Source organism: Papio anubis, unplaced genomic scaffold, assembly GCF_008728515.1.
Source record: "Papio anubis isolate 15944 unplaced genomic scaffold, Panubis1.0 scaffold144, whole genome shotgun sequence".
Lineage (NCBI taxonomy): Eukaryota > Metazoa > Chordata > Mammalia > Primates > Cercopithecidae > Papio > Papio anubis.
Genome location: NW_022161403.1, coordinates 106,562 through 132,737, shown reverse-complemented (window position 1 = coordinate 132,737; position 26,176 = coordinate 106,562). Strand labels below are relative to the sequence as shown.

General features: G+C 33.3%; 1 protein-coding gene across 1 annotated transcript in view; it reads right to left on the bottom strand.

Moving 5' to 3' along the window:
* Window positions 1-1,452: 1,452 nt before the first annotated feature.
* LOC116272636 (protein unc-13 homolog C-like) overlaps window positions 1,453-26,176 on the bottom strand; it is a 119,284-nt gene continuing 94,560 nt past the window's right edge. The window contains exons 8-9 of the mRNA XM_031661392.1: window positions 23,401-23,534; window positions 1,453-1,624 (exon numbers count right to left, since the gene is read on the bottom strand). Of these exons, the coding sequence (XP_031517252.1) occupies window positions 1,453-1,624; window positions 23,401-23,534 (306 nt within the window). The remainder of the gene's footprint in view (window positions 1,625-23,400; window positions 23,535-26,176) is intronic.

The following is a 26,176-nucleotide window of genomic DNA, read 5'->3' as shown; positions in this document are numbered from 1 at the left end:
ATGTTGGGGTCCCAAAGAGACAGTGAAAGCAGAGAGATGTAAAAGGATGTGGTTAGTAGGAGGCAAAGACGGAAGAGGTAGGAAGGGCTGGGTCATGAATAAACTGTAGAAGAAAAACCTTATTGCAAAGTAAGGAATTGCACCTCTGAGCAGTTCTGGTGTGATTTTAAAGATTAGATAAGCCTCTCTATTTGTGAGTGGAAGAGGCTGACTTTATCAGAAAACTAGATATTATGATCTATTGAGTACCTTTTTTTCCAAATGAGAAAAACTGAATGTTCCCTCTGCAACCTGGTACAGGAAAGCTATTAAACAGTAGCATGATAAACATGAACTCTGTAAAACCTGTCTTACTCTCGCAACCTGTTTTCCATATTGTAATCAAAATGATTTTTCTAAGTTGCAAATCTAAGACATGCACCTACTGAAAATCCTTTATGGGACTTCGTTTTACTCGGCACAGAGTCAAACTCCTCACAATGGCCCAGAAGGCCCTGTCTGCTGGTCGCTGCTAATTTCTCCTGTCTTACTTCTTGCTACCTCTTTCTTGCTCATTGGGTCTACTGAGTTCTCTCTTCTCAAATGCACCTTGTGCTTTCTCTAATTGCTAGTGCTCTGTCCTACCAAAAGCTCTTCTTACTCCTACCTATCCTTTAGGTCTTTATCAACGTTACACTTTATTAGAGGAATTTCCCGCAGTAAGCCTGCCTTGTTCCCTAGCCCCAGGTCTGATGTAGGTGCTTCTCCAGACATTCCGTCATCATTAGTCCTCACCACTCCATATTGCAACTGTTTGCATTCTTGTAGCCCTCCTCCATAATCTTGATGAGGGTGGGGACCAGGGCTATCTTGTTCATTGTTACATCCCCTACATCCAGCGTACCAATGGTCATTTAGTATCTATGGGCTCAATATATATTTACTGAATAAGTACAAATAAATTTTTCTACTAGGTTGTTAGTTTCTAGAGGACAGTAACCTGGTCTATGCTTCTATCTCTAACTGTAAACACAATGTGGGTGCACAAAGAATATTTATAGAATTATTTAACTTAGAGCTGTATTTCTCTTTTTCTACATCGTATGATTTGTACTTATTCAGAGTGGAGTTTCAGGTAAAGACCTCTGCCATTGTTCTTGTGTAAACTTGGTAGAATTTTGACCCGCCTCCCCGTGGATACTATTTCCAAGTCTATGCAGACAACTATCTGGATTAACTACTCATCCACCTCCTCAATATGGCCTGTTTTGGTAAATGAACTACATCAAGTATTCTTACATATGAGCATAATCCTATCAGTGAAATACTCTTACGATCCCAGAACTTAGACCATATAATTAAAAACGAATATACTTCTTTAGGGCTTTTTGTGTACTTTGAGACCTTATCTTTCTACCATAGGGAAATAAGTTTTAGAACTAAATTGATCACAATAATTAATGTTTTAACGTTTCAATTCTTAACATTTAAAGGCAAGAACACAAAATCACCATTTAACTCTAACATGTAGGTGAATAAGTATAAATATTTATAATTACCTTCTAATGCATATTTCATATCCAGAGCAAAAAGAGTCCACATAATTTCGGCACTTATTTTTCCCATGTTCAGCTCTTGAGGAAACCTAAAACCAAACACATTTAATTAGTGTATGAGGAAGAATAACATGCCTACAAACCAAAATACATCATTTTACACATCTACCACAGTAGTTACTATATAGTTCATGAACACTGTTATTTATGACATTTCTCTTTATGAACTGTCATAAGTAAAAAAAAAAAAAAAGTTACACACTAGAGTTTAATGTTAAAAAGTTATTGGATCGTAAGAAAACAGACTTCATTATATCAGTGCCAAAGTAACAGTGACTGGGGCTGCCTGTGGATGTCTTGTGATGAGTGTTTGTGTCTCAAGAGCTCCTTTGGTTTTATCGAAGACTTCTCCTTCTCCTTCTCCTTCTTCTTTTTTGTTTTGAGACGGAGTCTCACTCGGTCTCCCAGGCTGGAGTGCAATGGTGCCATTTTGGCTCACTGCAATCTCCTGGGTTCAAGCAATTCTCCTGCCTCGGCCTCCCAAGTAGCTGGGATTACAGGCGTGTGCCACCACACCCAGCTAATTTTTTGTATTTAGTAGAGACAAGGTTTCACCATGTTGGTTCAGGCTAGTCTGGAGTTCCTGATCTCAGGTGATCCACCTGCCTTGGCCTCCGAGAGTGCTGAGATTACAGGCATGAGCCACCACACCTGGCTGACTCCATCTTTTTATGTCTCACTTTCGAGGATAGATCAGATGAAAGTGAATAGCAAATACCATATGACACTAAAAAATCACAACTCATATATGTCCCTCAGCCATTTTCCTTGAAGGACACTTAAGTACTTTTATTTTTTCTATTATCTATTATCTTCATGTGAATTATTTCAACACAGATTCCTCACTCCCTCTGGCAAAATGGCTCCTGGTGGACACCCCCACTAATCTGTACTCCAGAACTTCCAGGCAGGTCTGTGTTTAGACTAAACAAGCTTAGGTTAAAAATAAGATTCTGACTGCTTCTAAACATTTATTTTGTTTGCATGTGTATTCAATCTCATGAAAAGGCTCCTAAGTAATATAAGCCCAATGAATATGATGACCGAGTCTTTTTATTACAATGTAAACATTCACTCCACGCCAGAATGTAAGACTGGAAGTATTTTCTCTCTATATATATATACAGACGTGCACACATGAATAAAAATATTTATATCAAGGAACAGAGCTAGCTCTCACATTCATCCACATTTGGGGGTTCAAATAAAAAAAGAGTATAATCCTGTATGGAAAGCGTTACCTAAGGAAATATGACTTCAAGACAACCTCAAATAAGAAAAGACTATTGACACATACAGAACTACTCTAGTCCATATTTCCATAAAATTAGAGTGTGTTGCATCAGTTTCCCTTACTGACTGCCAGTTTTATCAATTTGTCTAATAAGGCATTCAATTTTGAAACTTAAATCCAGAAGCTTTATATTTATCAAGTATTTAAGTTCAGATCTCTTCTACAAAATTTAATACAACCTGAATACATATAAATTAGTTTTCAACATTAAATTTTACTTTATTGATATAACAATAACCCCAGGTAAACAATTTATTTCAAAAGGTTTCATCTGAGCATAAATACTAGTATCATACATTTTGTAGTCCATTAGATTTTATGTAGTTAGTATGCAGCATCAAAATTATAAGTGATATAATAAGAGTGCTTTTTGCTTATAAAAAGACAAAATTGCTTAGTTATTTTGATTTATTTAAATCAAGAATAAGATTATATTAGCTTTACAGTACAATATACAGGAAACAAAGATATTCACACAAAAAACTAAAGAATATCTCTTATAAACATAGATCTTCAACAAAAAATATCAAATTTAATCTCACAATATACAAAATGAATAATACATTATGATCAAGAGAGATTTATCCCAAAAATGCAACATTAATTCAACCTTCAAAAATCAGTCAACATAATTTACTGTATTGTTAGACTATGGAAGAAAAATTTTATGATCATCTCAATAGATGCTGAAAAGGTATTTGACAAACTTCAACATTCATTCATGATTTTAAATCCCTCTGAAAGATAGTAACTAAAGTGAACTTTTTTAACCTCATAAAGAGAATCTACAAAACCCTACTGCTAAAATTATAGTTATGTCTCACACTTGATACTTAAGGATGAAGGCAGTGATGTTGACTCTCAGTATTTCTACATAACATTATACTGGAGTTCTTAAGTTCTGTTAAAATGCAAGAAAAATACGTAAAAGGCATATAGATAGCAAAGGAAGCAATACAACTCTTCAGAGAGAACATGATTTTCTACATAAAAAATGGCATACTAAAAATTGTCTGCATAGAAAATGTCTAAAAAACTAATTTAAGAAGCTACAAAATATAAGGTCACAGAATACAAATTCATATATTTCTGTATACTACCAATGGACTATTGGAAATCGAAATTAAAATAACAGTATCATTTATAATAGCATCTGATATGGTTTTGCTCTCTGTCCCCACCCAAATCCCATCTCAAATTGTAATCCCTACATGTTGAGGGAGGGATCTGTAATCTCCATGGGGGCAGTTTCCTCTATGCTGTTTTCTTATAGTGAGTGAGTGCTCACAAGATCTGATGGTTTTAAAAGTGTTTGCCAGTTCACTCCTGTGCTCTTGTCTCTCTCCTCCTGCCTTGTGAAGAAGCTGCTTGCTTCCCCTCAGCCTTCAACTGTGATTATGTTTCCTGAGGCTTCCCTCACCATATGGAACCGTGAGTCAATTAAACCTCTTTCCTTTATAAATTACTCAGTCTCAGGCATCTTTTCTTTTCTTTTTTTTTTTTTTTAGATGAAGTCTCACTCTGTCCCCTAGGCTGGAGTGCAGTGGTGCAATCGTGGCTCACTGCAACCTCCACCTCCTGGGTTCAAGCGATTCTCCTGCCTCAGCTTCCCGAGTAGCTGGGACTACAGGCATGCACCTTATAGCAGGGTCAGAATGCACTAATGCAGCATCAAAAGTTATTAAATACTTAGTTATAAATCTAATATAATATGCATAAGATTTATATGAAGAAAACTATAAAGTATTGAAAAACGAAATAAGGCCTAAATCGATATATTGTATTTATAGGCTGATATACTCAATAATGTTAGAATTTTATCTTTTCTCAAATTGATTCATAGATTCAATGCAATCTCAATCAAAATTCTAGCAGAATTTCTTGTGGAAATCAACAAACTGATTCTAAAATTGGCATAGCAAAGTAAAAACACCAGAAGATGAAAAAAATGCTGTTGTTGTTTTTTTAAAGTAAAGAACAAACTTTACTTGTATTTGCAGTTTTCTATGAAAATATAATAATTCACACAGAATGTCTTCAAATACAAGAGTGGTTAATTTTCAACAATGTGTAACAGTATGTCAGTGAAGAAAGGACAATGTTTTCAACAAGAGATGCTAAAATACTTGAATATCTACAGGCAAAAAGAAAAAATCTTGACTCATACCTTGCACCAAATTAAACATCTAACTCAAAATGGACCACAGACCAAAATGCCAAATCTAAAGCCATAAAACTTTTGAAAGAGAACATAGTAGAAAATCTTTGTGACCTTATATTAGGCAAAACTTGTCTAGATGTAACACAAAAGTGTAACCCATAAAATATTGATAAATTGAACTTCATGAATTAAAATCTGATCTTCAAAAGACATTGTTGAGAAAACAGAAAGATAAGCCACAGACAGGGAGAAAAAAAATTGCAAAACATGTGTCTGATAAAGGATTTATATCTAGGATATATACATTACACTAAAATCTCAGTAATAGAGAAAAAACATTACCCAATAAAAATGGGCAAATGATTTGAATGACACTTTAGAAGAGAAAAAAATTAGATGGGAAATAAACACATGTGAATAGGCTCAACATTATTAGTCATTAGATACTTGCCAATAAAATTATGATGTGATACTATATGTCTATTAGTATAGCTTAAAAAAACAAAAGGCAAAAGCCCAACACTATTAAGGGCTAGCAAAGATCCAAGTGTGCAGAGGAGCTGGAACTCTGACACATTGCTTCTGAGAATGGAAAATGTTATAGTTGTTTTGGAAAGCAGTTTGGCAAATGACATTTTTTATAGAATTGGAAAAAAATATTCTAAATTCATATGGAACCAAGAAAGAACCCAAACATACAAAACAATCTTAAGAAAAAAGAACCAAGCCAAAGAGATCACACTACCTAACTTCAAATTATACTACAAGACTACAGTAACCATAACAGCGTGATACTGGCACCAAGAAAGACACAGAGAACAATGGAACAGAACAGAGAGCCCACAAATAAGGCCCCACACCTACAACCAATCTGATCTTTCACAAAACTGACAAAAGCAATGGGGAATCAACTCCCCATTCAATAAATGATGCTGGGATAACTGGCTAGTCATGTGCAGAAGACTGAAACTGGATCTTTTTCACTATATACAAAAATCAACTCAAGATGAATTAAAGACTTAATGTAAAACTGAAAACGATAAAAACCCAGAAGAACACCTAGAAAATGCCATTCTGGGCATAGGCCCTGGCAAAGATTTTATGATGACCCCAAAAGCAATTGCAACGAAAAGAAAAATTGACAAGCGGAATTTAATTAAAGTAAAGAGCTTCTGCACAGCAAAAGAAACTATCAACAGAGTAAAGGGACATCCTTCAGAAGGGGAGAAAATACTTGCAAAGTATACATCTGGCAAAGGTCTAATATCCAGAATCTATAAGAACCTTAAACAAGTCAATATGTAAAAACAACAGGCAACACCATTAAACATGAACAAAGAACATGAACAGAGACTTCTCAAAAGAAGACATACACATGGCCAACAAGCGTGTGAAAAAATGCTTGACATTGCTAATCATTACAGCAATGCAGATCAAAACCATCATGAGATATTACCTCACATTGGTCAGAATGGCAATCATTGAAAAGTAAAAACATAACAGATGCTGGTGAGGTTGCAGAGAAAAGGGAATGATTATACACTGCTGGTAGGAAACAGCCACTGTGGAAAACAGTTTGGAGATTTCTCAAAGGACTTAAAATAGAACTACCATTCGACTCAGCAATCTCTTTACTGGGCATATAACCAAAAGAAAACAAATCTTTCTACCAAAAAGACACATGCACTTGTATGGTCATCACAGCACTATTCATAATAAACAAAGACATAGAAGTCAAGCTACAAGCCCATACACAGTGGACTGGATAAAGAAAATGTGTACCATAGGATACTACATAGGTATAAAAAAGAATAAAATCATGTTCTTTGCAACAACATGGATGGAGCTGGAGGTCATTATTGTAAGTGAATTAACTCAGGAACACAAATTAAATATCAGATGTTCTCACTTATAAGTGGGAGCTAACTATTGAGTACATATGGACACAAATAAAGGAACAATAGACATTGGGACCTCCTTGAGGGTAGAGGCTGGGAGAAGAGTACGGATCTAAAAGCTACCTATTGGCTACTATGCCTGTAGCTGTTTTGGAAAGCAGTTTTGGCATTTTTCATAGGATTAGAAAAAAATTCTAATATATAACCAAGAATTAGATGCTTATCATCTGGGTGATGAAATAATTTGTATATCAAACCCCCATGACTTACAATTTACCCATGTAGCAAACCTGCCTACGTACCCACTGAAACTCAAATAAAAGTTGGAAAGAAAAAGCAAAACAAAAACCACCATTTAAAATGAAACAACAAACTGGAAAAATATATCCAGCTTATATAAAAGACAAAAAGAGAATATTATTAACATAAAAAGAACATGTAATATTATTAACGTGTTAACAATCTATAGAAAAAAATGAAAGAAAAAGTGGCTGAGATGAAAGGGAAATTAAAAAAAAAAATCAAAGCCTAATAAACACAAGAAAGGAGCTGTTCACCTTAATAAGAGTGAAAATTTTCTACTTATCAGACTGGAAACAATTTAAAAATTGATGAAAATTCAGGCTTTCTTTTTTTGAAGTTGATTTTCTCGTAGTTATCTAATGACTCTCTACAGGCTTTCAGTTCTTCTGCTATACCAGTATCTGTGCTGTCCCTATCCCCTTCTCTTCTCTGTGCCGCAGGAGTCCCCTCATTGACGGCATCATCCTGATGTTAAATGATACCATGGAAAAATATGCAGCTATTGAAATGATCAAGGCAGAACTATATCAGTTGACATGAATAGATGTCTCTCAGGCAGTATTAGGTGAATAAAGCAAATTATTGATTAACATATAAGATGATCGTATATTTCATAAAAAATACTATGAAAGCAAACATTATTAAATGAATTTCTATGTTTATATGTGTGAAAAAGTTAGCTGGAAGAAAACACACCAAACTACTGAAAATTTATAAAGCTTCGGTTGGGGAGTCATGCTTTTAATTTTTACTGATTTACTTCACAGAAATGATCTAAAAACATTAGAACTCTTATTTTCTACTTCATACAGCCTGTGAAGGTGAATATGATTATTTCTGTGATCATAACATTTTTCAAACTCAATTTTGAAGTAGAATCAATGGGAGTTTTACTACATACATGAGTTATTTTAAAAGATGGATAATAATATTTGTTTCCCACAAAACCCCTATTCAGTTGTTATTATTTCTAATTTAAAAATTGGTGGTCAGGAGTTAAGCCCTGAGATATCTCCAGTAAAGAAAAAACAATATTCAATGAGTATACTAGAACATGAACCAAATCAAAGACAGAATCAGAAATAGAGCCTATGGTTCTTGCCCATGTTTCTTTTTACTTTTTTTTTTTTTTTTTTGAGATGGAGTCTCTCTCTGTTGCCCAAGCTGGAGTGCAGTGGTGCAATCTTGGCTCACTGCAAGCTCCACCTCCTGGGTTCACGCCATTCTCCTGCCTCAGCCTCCCAAGTAGCTGGGACTACAGGTGCCCACCACCACGCCTGGCTAATTTTTCGTATTTTTAGTAGAGACGGGGTTTCACTGTGTTAGCCAGGATGGTCTCGGTCTCCTGACCTCGTGATCTGCCCACCTTGGCCTCTCAAAGTGCTGGGATTACAGGTGTGAGCCACCGCGCCCGGCCTATTCTTTTCTTTTACAATAAAAAAATTCCCATGCATTGAAAATGTTTACACAGTTAACAGTTTCTTTCTTTCTTTCTTTCTCTTTCCTTCTTTTTTTTTTTTTTTTTTTTTTTGGTATTAGGCTATTGGTTTTTTCCTCAGAATACTTACAGTTTAAATTATTGGCTTCATGTTTTATGCAGTAGTCCCTTTTTAAATTTAAATCTCAAGATCTACTTCTTGCTAAGATCTACTTCTATACAGAAAACAATATTTGGGGTCTGAGGCCTCATTCTGATCAGTATTAGAAGTTTTGCTCTATTATAATACATTATGATATGCTGGTTTCAATTTTGGTTGTGCTATTACCTGTAGAGATAATAGACATCCCATGATAGAAAATAAAAAGAATGCAAAGTTTCTTTCTTTAACAGTTACACAAGTTCTTCTGAAGCTTGTATTTTATTTTACTTTACCTCCACTCTATGGTACTTTTTGTACATTCAGATTTACATTTCTGACTCTTTCTTACATATTTCATAGTTAAATTAATGGCAATACCATTTAGCTGATGAATTTAGATAGCTACCAGAGTCATCAGCCTCTGCCACGATCCACAGTGTCCCCTCCTTTGCACCCTCCAGGGAATTTTTTCTTTGGTCTAAGTGTGGAATTTGCCTCTCTCTTCCCTATTCCTAATATCTCACCCCCAAGTCAAGTCATTATCTTCATTTGCCTCAATAATTACACTAATCTATTAGTTTACGTCTTTGCCCCTATTTTTCCCTCTTCTGATACATCTATATTATCACCTAATTTGCCTTTTAAAAACACAGGCCATCATATTTCTAACTACTGCTTTAAAACCATAAATTGCTTGTCATACGTTTATTAGCATATAATAGTTTCAACTCATTAATATGACTATCCTGCTCTGATCATCTGGCCCCAACTTTCATTTCTTTCACCTTCATTCCCCAACCCTTACCATGAATAATCTAGCTACCCCTAGTATTTATTATTTCTTGACATGCCTGACATTCCATATATCTTCTGATCATTTTCCACCTTCCTGCTGTCTCTTCTTCTTAATTTCTATGAGATAATAACCTCTCTCTCTCCCTGGAAAGCACAGCCCAAGTATCACCTCCCTTTAAGTCTTCTGCTGTATTCAAGGCAGAATTAGCAATGATTAAATGCTTGTGAATGATAAGGGCAAAGAGAAGTGCATAGTGACTATAAATGGGTCTGAGCTCGCTTAATATTAAGAATTAGTGACAGGATTGGTGCTTTTATACTGTAGAAATTACACAATTTTACTCTTGACACAAGGTCTCACTTAACTGGCACAATGTGATTGACATTTGCTTTGCAGTTCCAAACTGATGAAAATGAGGGGAATAATATTTTTTCTCTTTAACCAATTTTGTCTAGCATTATACAACATCTCTCCTGACAGGGTTCAGGACATGCTACCCCAAAATATGGCACCTTGGCAAATTGAATATTTCAAGTGGAAGGAATCTGAGAAATGGCACATGCAGTTAGGACTTTGTGATTTTCCCCTGAAGCAAGAATAAAACCTAGAAAGGGTTTTCTGATCTTCCTCTGAAGCAGGAAATAAGATCCTTATGTGAGAGCTGCTGCTCCTATACCAAAAGCAAAGAAAGAAGCATCCTTATCAAAAGGAACGTGAATGAGCAGGCCTTGCTGTTTCTCCAAGTTTACTGTATTTATACTTTTCTGCGGGCTTCTATACATGTCCCCACAACTCTCCACTTTTGGTCAAACCTAGCACAAAATATACTCAAATTTAGTCATTTATTCAGGTCTTTAATTCCTTTGAAGGCTCCCATGTCATATAAAGCCTATGTTAAATAAATTTGCATGCTCTTCTCTTGTTAATAGATCTTGTTATAGTGACTACAGCTGAGGACTCAGAGGATAGAAGGATAGAAGGAAAAGATATTCTTTCTCCCCTATACTTCTCTCACATAGCATCTCTTTACTACCTAACAGTATTAATTACATTTACACAGTCTTCCCAATACCTACATATGTATCTAATTCTTTTCTCTCCATACTTTTTTTTTTTTTTTTTTTTTTGAGATGGAGTCTCACTCAGTCACTCAGGCTAGAGTGCAGTGGGGCAATCTCTGCTCACTGCAAGCTCTGCCTCCTGGGTTCACAGCATTCTCCTGCCTCAGCCTCCCGAGTAGGAGCAGCTGGGACTACAGGCGCCTGCCACCATGCCCGGCTATTTTTTTCTATTTTTTAGTAGAGACGGGGTTTCACTGTGTCAGCCAGGATGGTCTCGATCTCCTGACCTTGTGATCTGCCCGCCTTGGCCTCCCACAGTGCTGGGATTACAGGCGTGAGCCACTGCGCCCAGCCCTCTCCATACTATTTAAACCATTTTAGCAGCCGGAATATAACTAAGTAACATTTGCAAAGCTAACAGTTTCCCAAACAATTCTTTACTGTTTTCTGCCTTGTGGAAATAGGGGAGAAAAATGAACAATTATGAGTAAAATACAGTGGGTGAAAGAAGAAAGTCGGTTCTGGAAATGAAAGGAGAAATACTCCATTTTCCCGACAACATAGATTTTATCAATTTCCGAGAAACTAATGGCTACATTTTAAGTTTCTAATTTTTAAGGGACCACAAAATAATATTTCCATAATAGTGTTTTTTCACTGTGTCCAACTTTGCCTTTGCAGACTTGTAAATATGTAATCTCATTTTGACACTAAATTTTTATATGCTTTTTCTATGCTGTAGTCCCAATATCAAATCATTATTTAAAAGGCAGAGTAGTTTTTTTCTGACACATTTCACAAATGAATACATCTGCCTTTTGGTGGGGGCTAGCTAAGGAGTCTATACCATCTGCGTATTTGCTAGAGGCTTATTTTCCAAAATTTAACACATTTTTGGCTATTTTTCCTGCCTGATACCTAGCAGTATAATACAGAAGTTAAATAGCAATGCATTCCAAAAGACAGCGATTTCATTTCTCCTCTGCTACTTAGCTAATTTACCCAGTGGAGCAGTGAGTAATCTCTTCAAAACTCAATTTTCTCACTTGTCAAATGGGGATGATATTAATTGTGTAACTTGGGACTGTTTCTAGGGCTGTTGTGAGGATTAAATGAGATTTTACACGTAAATATTTTGCTTAGTCACTGACACACAGTGAGTACTCAATAAATGTTTCCTGCTGATAATGATGAAATTATAAGTATAAATGAGACAGACAGGAAAATATTTAGATTCCATTGATTTCTAACGTAAAAATAATCACATAAAGTGAATGAAAACTTATATTTGTATTTACCAGGTGTTTAGTCCGTAGGATAAAATTTTTTAATAAAGTTAATAGCAATACACTTGATTTAGGAAAATGTTTATGTACTCACAGGACTAAATGGTTTTATGAACTTCAGAAATATTGAGCTATACACTAACAATTCATACATTAACTACAAATGAATTCCAAACTACGATAGAAACAAAACTGAAAGAGGTTTACCTTTCCACAACCATTTTGTAACTTTGTAGAAGTTGTCATACATACTTAAAAGTTAAAAGAAGTACACATAAATATGGTATATGAAATATTCCTACTTACCATATATATTTAAATTAGCCTTTCTCACACTAGTCTGAATTCATGAGGTTTTCTTGTGCACAAATTAAATTCTCTAAGGTGTAGCTCCACCTCTTCTTCATTTTCAATGCAGTCATAGCTTAACTTAATCTACCATTATAAAGAGGAGGTTTAATGAAATAACTGATCCATTCCACCATTATTTGACTGTCTCCTGTTTTTAATTTGCAGCAATTAATTAACAAAGCACAAATGTTTTAAATCTTGAATCTTATGAGACACAACAATTTAATAACCTAATTTATTATCTTGCAAATTTCTTACTGAAATGAGGAAAACATAATCTGCCACTGCCAAATTTGATAATACTGATTCATCAGTCACAATGGATAAAACTAGAATCCATTAAATGTGAAGTATTATTTTGATATGCAAAGTTTGTCTTTGAAGAAAAGTATGTTAATTATTACAAATTAGTAAGCAATGGTTCCCTGTTCCTGCCTGTCATGTATGCATCTGAAATTCCTTTGTCATAGCTGGAACTTAAGAGACAGTTTGTTGTGCCCTTTTTATATTATAAAACATATTAAAGCTTTGTTAGTATGTTCTGCACTTAAGATACTTGACATGCATTTAGTGCAATTAACTGCTATTATCACGAATGCAGTGAACAACTAAGCATAAATTTTATTAAGCAGGACTCTACTAGTAAATTATGAGCCATCCTTACAAATTAATGCTGTGGTAGAAATTTTTCCTTTTGTACTTAGGGTCTCTTGTACCATAAAGCAAATTGATCATAAGTGCCATTTGAAGCCAATCACCCTTTTTATCTTTTTGCTTTCTCTTTGTTTCATTTATAACCTAAGGCATTATTTTAATGAACTCAGATCTTTAAGTATATATTTAATTTTAACATGAAAAACAAAATTGTAAATGGATCTATGTAAACTGTTTTTTTTTTTTTTTTTTTTTTTTTTTGGAGACAGGTTCTCACTCTGTTGCTCAGGCTGTTGCTGAGTGTTGCCTTGGCTCACTGCAGCCTCCACGTCCTGGGCTCAAGCAGGTCCTTCCGCCTCAGCCTCCCTAATATCTGGGACTACCAGCGTGTAGCAAAATGCCTGGCTATTTTTGTATTTTTTAATGTAGAGATGGGGGTCTCACTATGTACTGATCTCAAACTGCTGGCCTCAAGAAATCCTCCTGCCTCAGGTTCCCAAAGTGCTGGGATTACAGGCAGGAACCATTGCTCCTGGCTTCCACTTTTTAAAAGTTTTTATTTTTTTATGTCAGAGACAGGATCTTGCTCTGTCACCCAGGCTGGAGTGCAGTGGTCTGATCATAGCTCACTTCAGCCTTGAACTCCTGGGATCGAGAGACCCACCTGCCTCATCCTTCCAAGTAGCTGGGACTACCAGCATGAGCCCAGCTCTAAGTTAACTATTGAAATCAGCATCGCATAAGACAATTAAAATACCACCTGGCAGTGTGACAAAGGAGTTGCAGATGGCCAGAGACAGCCTAAATAACTTGTGTAATGCGCATGGGATAAATAGTCAACAGAATTTACTGAGTTTAGATAACTGTTTCTCAAGCTGCAAGACCTGGTACAAGCAAGTCCTCATGTTCATATTGCAGGGCAGTTGGAGCACCTATTCAATGCAGGCATTAGGGTGGGTGCCTTCTGTGCATTATCTCTACAAATCCTGCTATGGTCTCATGAATTAAGTTTTGCCTCCTAATTTCTAAAACATAGAAAGCCTAAAAGATGTTGCAATCAGATCCAGATTAATCATTAAAATATCAGAAATGTTTGGAAGGATTAATGTGCATCACCTTATTTATGGGATCCTCTTGTTAACATTAACCCTTTTGTTACTTCAAAGGGTTGCTGACATTTTGATTCTGCCTATTACTAGATATGTGATTTTGCGTAACTTAGTTCCCTCTATGCTTAAGTTTCATAATCTGTAATTTGGGGATGATAATGGTACTGATATCATTAGAATAAATTTAGGATTAAACATTAAACTGTAAAAATGTTAGAATAGTGCCTGACTCCAGTTAATTCCCCATGGTTCCCCATATAATGATTATGATATTTATAACACATAAATATCTAGTTGTGTTAAAATCTTTCAGCAAGCATGACAAACCTTGAAAAATTCAAGATCAACTCTTTTTCGCCTCTGTGATATGTGGTCAGGGAGGTAGAAAAGTGAAATCTTCAGAGGTGTTTAAATTAGTATAATTCTTAGTAAGCATTCTTTGACAGTACTCTTGTGCACTTAGAAAAGTGTTTGAATTATTTCCACATAATGTAATATTTTGGGAAACTGCAGAGAAACACACTTGATCTGTTTTAAAATTCAAAATGGCTATGATAGACATGCGTAACAATTTTTTAAATTACTTTTGAAATTTTACTTTATATCTTTAGTGTCAGGTAGATTTTTATAACAGATCTGTGGTTTTTTCCGCTATCTATTCTGCCCATTATGAACTCCAGGTCTGCAAAACCGATCTCTTGTAGGAAATAAACCATTTGCCTAGATCCTAAGAATTCAAATTAAAGCATTTTTTCTTTTTTTTTTTTTGTTTTACATTTCAACAGAAAACAAACTGCAACTATATTGGAATACATGTGTCATTCCATATACTATTATATTGGATTAGTTATGCTACTTTGGTTCCAAAAATCAGAGGCTCAAGTAACTACACGTAATTAAAAAGTAATTTTTGTAAGGATACTTTGGGTAATGGAAAAACAAAACTAAACTCCATTACCACATTCTACTGGAACCCAAGAAAAATGAACTCTGTCTACTGCAGTCAAACAGCCCCTGGAGTCAGGCTTTAGGGAGCCTCAGACAAGACAGACAAGATGCTCCTTCAGGGTTTAAGGCAGCGCTGAGGAGTGCGTTGAATGACCGCAGACAGGGATCTTCCTGCACAAAGTCCTCCAGTATGTGACTCTGCTATTCTTGTATCTGTTTTTCCTTCCAAGTATCCTTTCCCTCTACTCACTGCCAACTACCTTCTTCTCTCTCAGTGCTATCTTCATTCCTGTTTATACTTCATTTTGACTTATTCTTATTTGTGGATCACCGACTGCAGGTATCTCCAAATTCGTAAACTTTCAGTGTCTATTCTCCCTGTCAGCTGAGTCATTCTCAGGATTTTTTGGTACAGTTTCAGAGAGGGAACCTAGTTTCTCTGTTTTCATAAGGCTGTGTCAACAAGGATGTATAGGAGGAGTTTAATCACAGAATGACTTGTGACTGTGGCAGGCACAGGCACAGTAGTTAATCAGTTTCAGACTCCTGATTAATTTTGTACATATCTCTTTTAGAAATTAAATATTTGTGACTCTAGCCTTGCATGGTGCCTGGCATATATTAAGGGTTCGATACATATTTATTAAATTGAAATGAAACTGTTAATGAAAAACAATAAAAGTCCAATAGAGCAGAAAAGAAAAGAATGAGATAAAATACTTTAGGTTAAAAGAAAGAATCAAATATTTACCTTATCTTTCCTATATTTACTATATATTAGGGTAACCAAGTAACCTTAATTAATGAAAGAAAGTTCTTCTTTGTAAAAAATTCTAACAAATAAATGTTGAAGAAATGATAACCTTATAAAACCACCATTTTGTCATCCGTAATGGAATAGCAAATTCTGAAGTGATCATAAATAAATGAAACCATTAGAGGAAAGGTTGATGAAGACATTTTCAACAAAGAAATAAGGCTGGCAGCACTAATCACTGTTAACATCACTACAAGGGAATAACCAGATAAAGTCCTACCTGATGTGACATAGTATGAAGTACACACAGTCACTTGTGAAGTGTTCTTAAAAAAATGAACCTGAAATATTCAGCTATGGAGAGTATTAATTATGAAGGAACAAGTTAATTAGCAGCACGAGGAGGCAAATGGAATAACCCAGAAAGTGGCATATTCTAAAGGGTAGTGAACATAGCTTCTTTCAGAAGTCAATGGTATAAATAAAATAAAAGGGAGGGGGGACTTAACTAGTATGAAAGAGACTTGTAACACATAATAACCATATGTAATGCTTATACCTTATTTGGATCCTGATTGAAACAAAACAATGTAAAAAAATAACTTCTTTAAAGAAATTCAGAAGCACTTGATTATGGAATAGGGATTACACAATACCAGGCAATTACTGTTAATGTTATTAGTTGTGCTGTACAAAAGAAAGCCATGATTTTTAGGGATAAATGCTGAACTAAGAAGGGATGAAATGATAGGATGTCTGAAGTTTGTTTAAGGTAATTCAGCCAAAAGAAAAAGAAAAAAAACTCAAGAGTATAGACGAAGAAAATATCACAAAATTTTGATAATTGTTGAATTAGACTGATGGCTATACAGAACTCTACTGCATAGTCTCTGTACTTTATTGTATGATTAACACTTTCACAACAATTTCTTAAATATAAAAGTAATTTAGGGAACCCATAGTGTAAGCAAACAGATCAATAACTTTAATACTCTGAACAACATTATTTCCAAAACAGAAAAAACAAAGGCAAATCCTAATCAAAGTAGCTTAAACATAAACTTCCTCAATTCAGCAAATAAAATACACTATCTTTAAAAACATCCAATTTGAAACTAATGTTCTGGCTCATCATATAACCCTGAGAGGGGAAAAATAAGCAAATTTCATCCTTGCAAATGGAAAAGACAATCTTTCAAAATTGGTCCATTTTCTACTCAATACACTGAGATACTTTCTGTTATCTACACTTAATGAAGAGAGAAAATGAGTTGAGACTTCACTGTATGTATACTTTTGGAGAAAACTAAAAGAAATTACATATTATAGTACAATGCATGCAAACAAATGAGATAACAGAATGGATGAAACATATTTCTGCTTATGTTTTGGTATGCATAACAAAAACAAAGTAATATGAAGTCACAATAGTTTTAGTAAAATGAGTAAAATTTTCTGAATATTTAGAAATAATTAAGATTTCTGACTTTTAGGCATATATAGCTAAACTTCTCTATATTATGTATTTAATTGATATCAATCTAAAGGATTTCCATATGTATGTATACAACTCTCTGTTGCATATAATGCTTGCAAGTCACACAGATAACCAAATCTCTGTATATCAAAATATAAGTCACTGTGAATTTCTTTAAATTGATACTTCCTCCTGTATTTCTTATCTCCAATAATGATGCCCCTATAAATATAACATTTCCATTGTCTCTGCTTCCTTAACACTCTACTCAATGCATTTAGTCATAAAGATCTTTTGATTTATTTCACAAATCTGACCTTAACTCTCCACCATCTTACACAAGGCTTTCATATCTTCTCACTGGATTACTGCGATAGCCATTTAACATTTATCTTCACTAACAGAAGAAAGACAATACTAAAAGAATGAGAAAAAAATTAACTTAAACCAGAAAACAAAACATTGAATAAAATCAAAAGCTGTTTTTTAAGACCGGTAAAATTTATAAATGTTCAGCCAGTTGGACAGAACAAAAGAGAGAAGACACAAAATATAAATATTAAGTATGAGAGAGAGGAAAAATCAGTTCAGATTTAACAGACATAATAAGGATAATAATAGACTGGCATAAACAACTACATGATGGAGAAATTTCACTACTTAGATTAAATGGAAAATTTCCTTGAAGATACAAACTACAAAAACCTAAACTGAACAAATAGGTAAACTAAACAGCCCTATATCTAATGAAGAAAGAGCATTTTTAGTTTAAAAACCTCCTACAATAAAACTCTAAGCCCAGATTATTTTTCCAGTAAGTTCTATCAAAAACTCAGAAAAGAAAATGTCAAATTTTATAAAAACTCTTTTGGCAAATCATACTGGAGGAAATACTGTCTAACTCATTCTATAAAGCCATCATTACATTGATATAAAAATCAGATAAAGACACTATAAGAAAATAAAACCATAGATCAATATCCTCATAGACACAAATGCAAAAATACTTAACAAAATTTTATGAGTAAAATATAATAATATATAGGAAAGATTATACATCAAGACTATGTGGAGATTGTTCCAGGAATGGAAGGTTGGTTTAAAGTTAAACACTCGTTAGTATAATTCACCATACTGATGGTTGAAAAGCAAAATTGTGTGATTACCCTATTATGAGCAGAAAAGATATTTGAAAAAATCCAACATCCTTTCATGATAAAAACTTTCAGAATAATAAGGATGGAACAGAACTTCCTCAACCTGATAAATAATTATTCATGAAAAACATTTAGTTAACATGATATTCAATGGTAAAAGTCTGTATGCTCTCCCTATGAGATTAGGAATAAGGCAAGAATGTCTGCTCTTCACCAATTTTAGTCAACATTGTCCTGAAGATTTTAGCCAGAGCAATAAGGCAAGAAAAATAATAAAATGCATCCAAATTGGAAAGATATCAGTAAAACCATCTTTATTTTAGACAAGAATATGATGTATTTAAATAATCACAAGGAACCTACAAAAAAGTAAATTTAGGAAGGCTGAAGATATATATTTGTGTATCTATGTACTACTAACAAAGAATGGGAAATTGGAATTAAAAATACTATTTAAGATAGTAATAAAAATACTTAGAAACCAATTAACAAAGAATATGCAACACCTTTCCACTAAAGTAAAAAATTAAATAAGACCTTAATGCATGTACATACCATGTTCATGGATTATAAAATTCATATTGCTGTTTTCATTTCTCCCCAATAGATTTACACATTTAATGCAATATCACTCAAAAGTCCAGCAGACATTTTTCTTGTAGAAATTGATGAACTGATACAAATTTAAATGGAATTGCAAAGGAGCTAGAAGAGCCAAACAATTTTCAAAAATATAAATAAAGTTGAATAAATTTTACTATAATATTTCAAGATATGTTAGAAAATGATAGTCACCAAGATGTGCAGTACTGGTGTAATTACGGATATATAGATCAATGGAACAGAATACAAAGAACTTCAGAATTAACCTCTTACATATATAGTCAACTGAGTTTTCACCAAGGTGCCAAAGCAATTCAATGAGGAAAGAATAATTTTCAACAAGTAGAGATAAAAAAATAGATAACCATATGAAAATGATCCCAAAGAAAGTTAAACTTGATTATAACACTAGTTAACAAGTAAAAATTAGCTTGAAATGAATTATAGACTTAAATGTAAGATGTCTAGAAGAAAACTGTGGTGTTGCAAACTGACTGCAGATTGCAAGGATTTCTAAAATAGAAATTTTTAAAAGCTTAAACTATAAAAGAAACTGATAAAAATATTGGACTATTCCATCAAAATTTAAAAAATATGCAATAACTATGCTCTTCAGAAGGCACTAGTAAGATAATGGAAAAGAAAGTTACAAACTAGAAGCATACATTGCAACATTTATTTCTGATGACAGAGCTTTATCTAGTACAGACCTTTACAACTCAACAATAATAAGATAAACATCCTAATTTGGAAATGGGAAAATGATTTTAACAGAAATTTCACCAAAGAAGATATATGAATTTCAAATATGCAGATAAAAATACGGTCAGTATCACTAGGATTCAGAAAGCGCAAATCAAAATCATAGTTAGATCATATATGCCTATTAGGATAGGTAAAATTAAAAGGTTTATCAAACCAATTGTTGGCATAGTACAGCCACTTTGGAAAGCAGTTTGGCAGTTTTAATATTAAATACATACATACCATATAACTCAAGAGAAATAAAAGAGTATGTCTATAGAAAGACTTGTAAACAAATATTCATAGCAACCTAATCTTGAAAAAATACAAATTTTAACAGATGAATGAATAAACATATTGTGGTATATATGTACAAGGGAATACTACTCAAAAATAAAAAGAAACATACAATAACATGGGTGAATCTCAAAATAGTTGTAATGAATAAAAGCAGCTGGACAAAAGAATGGAGAGAATCTATGAATACATTTACACATAATGATAACATTTCCAAACTAATTCATAGTACTAGAAAGGAGATAAGGGGTTGCCTGGGGATGGTGGAGGAGTGGATGAATTATAAAAGTGGATGAACTATTGGGGTAATGGCTATCTTCATTATTTTGAAAATAGTGATAATTTTGTGGTTAAATACATATGCCAGAACTATTCAAATTATACTATTTAAGTACATGAAATTGTATTATATTCAATTATACCTCAATAAACCTGTCAGAAAGAGAGAGAAAGAGAGACAGAAACCAAGACCTAAATCTGAAAGTACTCTGCTTAATACTATTTAGTTTTAATGAAATACTGAAATTTCTAAAACATCTAAAATTCATTATAATTTTAAAAATTGAGAAAATATTATTCAAATAAATACTGTATTTCACTAATAAATCAACAACATGGGAACAGACAGAACAGATACTGACTACATGTATAAATTTACTTTAATTTATTCATTCAACAAATATGTATGCCTGAATATACATTAGTCAACAAAATAGAACTCTTTTCCCTCATGCTTATATTCTACTGTTAGTGTAAACTTGTTATCAAATTTGAATAAGCAAAAGCTTACAATGATTTCTCAAGCTCATGATAACAATAAGAACTTCACTAAATGATCTGAATCAATAATTATGCATTACATTGAAAGATATTTTAAAATGTGCTATATTTTAAAATCATTAAATTCACTTGCCTTTGCCTCTAAAACAAAACCCAAGCTACTTTTAACATGTCCTTCACATATTGATCTGGGCCTTCATTGTTAGTGACCATAAGACACAATAACAGGGATTGTTTATTAATATTGCAGATTTCTGTGTCAATTTCAGGTTTTCTGAATCCATAGATTTGGGGTGGGGCTCAAGATCTGCAAATCCAACTAGTAGTCCATGTGATCCTTACCCTAGTGGTCTGGAATTTTTACTTTGTGAAATCCTGCATTAGTTTAAGTAGCCAAGGAGATGATTAATGAAGCATAAATGTGACAATACAGTATTCAAACAAAGAAACAGATATAAATGAAAATCTCACCACATTATACAAATGCAACATTGGCCACCAGGACCCCATCTCAGTCTCCAGATGAGTTCACTTAAAGCATTTATTAAATTAAGTGAGAAACTAAATTGAATGATCTTCAGTATGCAAAAAAAGCTTTACATCATCCTTAAAATCTGACCAAACACAATAATAAATAATGGATTCCAAATAGAGGAAGGCATTTGTTTTTTTCAGGGACAAGTTTTCAAAGGAAAAAAGTGGACTTAAACTCTGACATTAAAAACAAAATTAAAACCAAAAACAAAAACAATTCTCTCCCCATATGTCATTGCTAATTTTTATAACTTAGGCTTAATTTAGTTCACAATTATAAATATATTTTTGCCATAAATATTATTTATTCCAGTTCCTTTACTACAGTTACATATAATCAACTAAAATCTTTGTATATATTTTGAGGTATATGACTAAAAATAAATCATGGATATTTTAATTTCTTCCATGATTTTATAATGTATTTTACCGGTCATATCCTGATTGAAGATACTTGGTAAACATAAGAAATTTCTTTGATTATTAAAGCCAAAGTTTCTTCATAGAACTGAATTTGTATTTCTCAGCAGAAGTTTGTTTTCATCCAGCATCCATTTATAAAATGGCCTATCCCAGTCCAAGGACACAGTCTTGAAACAAGTTGTCAGTCTCCCAATGTTTCAGAAACCTACTCTGTCCTCAAGAAAGGTCCAAAGAGTAAATAAGAAAACAATCCTATTCCACAAAGTTGTCAGAGACCTGAGAAGTACTTCTCAGGACCCGTGATGAGATGATGACAGGTTATAGATTAAGAGAAGATCTTCTAGTCCTAACAGCAGAGAATAAAAGAGCAAAGTCTGTACAGAGATTGAAACACTAAGGCCTTCAGGAAGAAAAAGGTGGATATAAGAATTAGGTTTGGGGAAAAAGGGAGAAGAAAGTGAAAGGGCAAACTTAATGTAATGATGATTGTATACCAAAAATAGGACCACTTTCTCCATAATTAGGAATTGGGGGACTGTTGAAAATGGGTGATTAACAGTAAGCAGAAAAGGATGAAGATTGAAATACTTAAATGTATTTCTTCTTTAATTGGAATTTTAATTGGAGCCAACATAAACAATGACCCTAATGGTCTTGACCAGTATAGAGGGTAAGAATACCAAACACATTTACCCATAGTAAATCTGAGTCTACTTCACTGTTCTACTTTACTGTTTGTCTATTTCTGCTATCTTTGCTACCCATAACATTTCAGGTCTAACTAATATTGTCAAGACAATCCTCTTCATTAACCAGATTGCAAATGCCTAGCTGGTAGTCTGATGTTATATTTGCTTTTATGGTCTTTAATATGTGGGTGTAAAATAAAATCTAAATATGCAATATTAAAGTTGGATAGGATCTTGGAAATCATCTAATAATTACACCTTTGTTTTAGTTGGGAGGAAACTGAGACCCAAGGAAATTAGATAATTTGCCTAAGGTCACATAGCTAGTGGTATTTTGATAAAATGAGGATTTTTACAGTCTCTTCTAGAACAGTCATGAATTTTAATTCATCTATATTGTCTTAGAGGCATGAACTTTAGATTGTAATTTGTGAAAATTGACTTGTTTTATTAAATATTTTATTAAATTTGTTAAATCAATATGCATAGCTATTTTGAAAGCAGCTGTTGTGCCAAATGTTTATTATTCAAAAGCCACAATGCAATATGTTTAATACTAACTCTTCAAAATTATTTTTAGTTTTGGGGGAGTGCACATTTTTTTCTTTTGAGACAATGGTATAGTTATGAAAGGATCCAGAGGAAAAGTTTTACATTAAATAAAAATCAAATCTTGGAAAATATTTTTCTCCATATCCACAGATTCATACTCCATAGAGCTCAAATTAAAAATTCATAATATCATTTAATTGATATTTGCTGATAAAAGTTGAAAAATACCATTTTCTATAGCTTAATCATAGAAAAGTTTATTATTGTCATCAGAGTATGTTGCACTTAAAATATGTATTATTTTAACTTCAGTGGAATAAAATCCATTCATTTCCAAAACATTGTACTTACTGATTCAGGACAGGTGTGTAGGCAGTTTTATCCTCATCAATAATAGTGACCATCAGTGTAATAAGTTGGGGCCAAAAATCCAAATTCTTGGTGGTTGGTCCCTGATCTTCACGAGGAATGTCCTGTTTCTTACTCTGCTCACAAATTCACGCAACATGCAAAAGAAAAGGTTAAATGGGATGACTTTAGTTAGATGTCACTGTCAAATAGAAGATCAAAGAAAAATGATTATGGAAATGAAATTCTTAGATTATGGGAGTTAAAGCTGTTAAACTCAGGTTTCTTTTCTTCATTGAATGGCATCCCATAGAATAAACTCACAGTGGCCAGGCTTGTATTTCCAATCACTTTTTAAATTTTGGTTTAACTTCCATTGCTTTTTTTATTGTTGTTGTTCTGGATTGGAGGTTTTTCCTCCCTCTGATGATTATAGTTCGTGACCTTAAGAATTACTATTATAGAAATTATGCCTTTAATGTGGCTTCTTCCAAGGATGAAAATTGAATTTTGTGTGTGCAAAGGTGTGTGTTTGTGTGTGCATGCAAGTATGTGTGCATAAAATTTATCTTGTCTAAATATTTTGCTCAGTTACATCAGTAGTAAGTATGCCGAACCGACAGCTGCCTGGTTGCAAACTCAGTACTGTTAAATCCCACAATACATATGCAACATTAATGACTTAAACTCTCCCTTCTTACACACAAATGTATCTAGATAACCAAAATTTTGTGTTTGCCTTTTTCTCTTTTTTCCTTTTTTAAAAACATCTTTGAATCTTTCTTAATTTACCACTCTCCTCAAAATCTTCAACTGTCATTCTAGAAAGCAGAATGTGACATAGGATGATCTAGATTTACTTTGAGGTTAACAGAGTACAATAACAATCTTGAATGTTGCACATATAAATTTCATACTCAACATATGCAACTCTTTACAACATCTAGATAAGTTAATTTGGTCATTTATTTTGGTGGGTGTTCCTTTAGAGCACTTCTTTTACATTTACTTGTTAAAATTGGGTTAAAAAAATAGGCAGAGATAAATTTTCACTTAAGTGTACGGAAATTTTTGCTAAATCCTTTGCAAGCTTATAGGTGCGGGATATTTGAAAACATCAACTTATGGCTCTGGAAACTCAAAGACTCTGGTGTAAAATGAGTATTAGATTTTATTTGGCCCAAACTATTGCCATATCCAATTGCCATGTCTTCTGTAACCAGGTCAGCTACCCTCTCAGTTGAATGGTTGTATATGCGTATTTTCCAGTGCAAATCATGATATGTAACCATATTCTGTTGAGTTGTCATTTAATTATTATTCTCACTTAACTTAAAAGATAGCCCTATAGTAAACTCACTTAATACTAGAGACCTCTCTAGTCTTAGACTATAATGTACTTTTAAGAGCATGTATTTCCCTAGGGTACATCCAAGAGTCGTTGATTTACATTTATGTTTGAAATGCAGCAGATGTTAAAACTTGCAGAACTAAATTAAAATGGTAAAAAAATTAGTGGCTGACATAAAATACTTCAAATGTCCAGAATGAATTATAAGCAGTCTCCAAAGATCTTAAGAAGTATGTACATGTGATCCCCGAAAACAACTTGAAAGTTCTTGGCAAGCTTCCTCTTTCAATTCCTTCGTTATGTCAGTCAACTTTAGGAAGTAATGGGCAGTAATGCAGGCTTACAAATATCAAGCTTTGCTGCCTTTTAAGTTAGAACTTTTATTAAAATTTATTTTTATTTTGTGAACAGGATTTTGTTATCACCACAATAATGTAATTATTTGTGCATTATATTAAGCTCAATAGATTTCTAAAGGATTTAGAAATCCAGATAACCTGGTGCGTTGTGAAGGTTATAAATAAAACTGCTTCCAATGGCCATGGTGGGGAGATATTTGGTATTAGAACAGTATCATTAATTATCGTCATATGTACATAGCCAAACTATATGTCTTATAGGTTTTAAGTAATGTGATTAAATGAAATAAAATTATTATACATGATATGTGTAACATCACAGTCACTTCTCATCATTTTGCTAAGAGTGACATGGAAAAGAGGAGAGACAGAAGTAGTTGAAATATGCATTCATTTCCAAATCCCTTACCTGTCACAAATTGTACTTCCATCACTCTTTTTTATGACACCAGAAGATTACTGATGATGCTATTTTTCACATCCTACTATGTTTGTTGCTTTAGAATAAATCAAACTTGATGTTGAATCATTAAGTTTTTGCATAGCACACAATACTATCATAAATCAGGCTCTCCCTACTTTAATAGCACATTGTAAGAGACTGCATGCTTAAGGGATGAGGTCTAATCTGGTGTATTATAAATTTCTTAAGAATTAAGTTTATCTATGTAAAACTTTTTAATGTATCCTAGAAATCTAATAGGGCATTAACCTTATGATTGGAAAAATTAAGGTTATGATAGTAGAAATTAAGAAAAGCTTACAGTAAGTGTATTCATACTGATTGAAACATTACTATGAATAATGTTATGAAATAACAATTTGTTATATCAAGAAAATATGGTAATTATAAATCATTTAATAATAAATAAAAATACATTCATTAAAATATGACCCAGTAAATGAATCATAATTATAGTGATTACTATAATAGTGATTAAAATTATTTTGTTAATAGATTATTGAAGAAACAGACTTGAAAGAAAATCTGTAAGGGTATAATGGGGAGGTAATTTTTGAAAGTGGAAAGTTGCCAGGTTATAGGATTATCTGAAGAAAGTTCCAATGG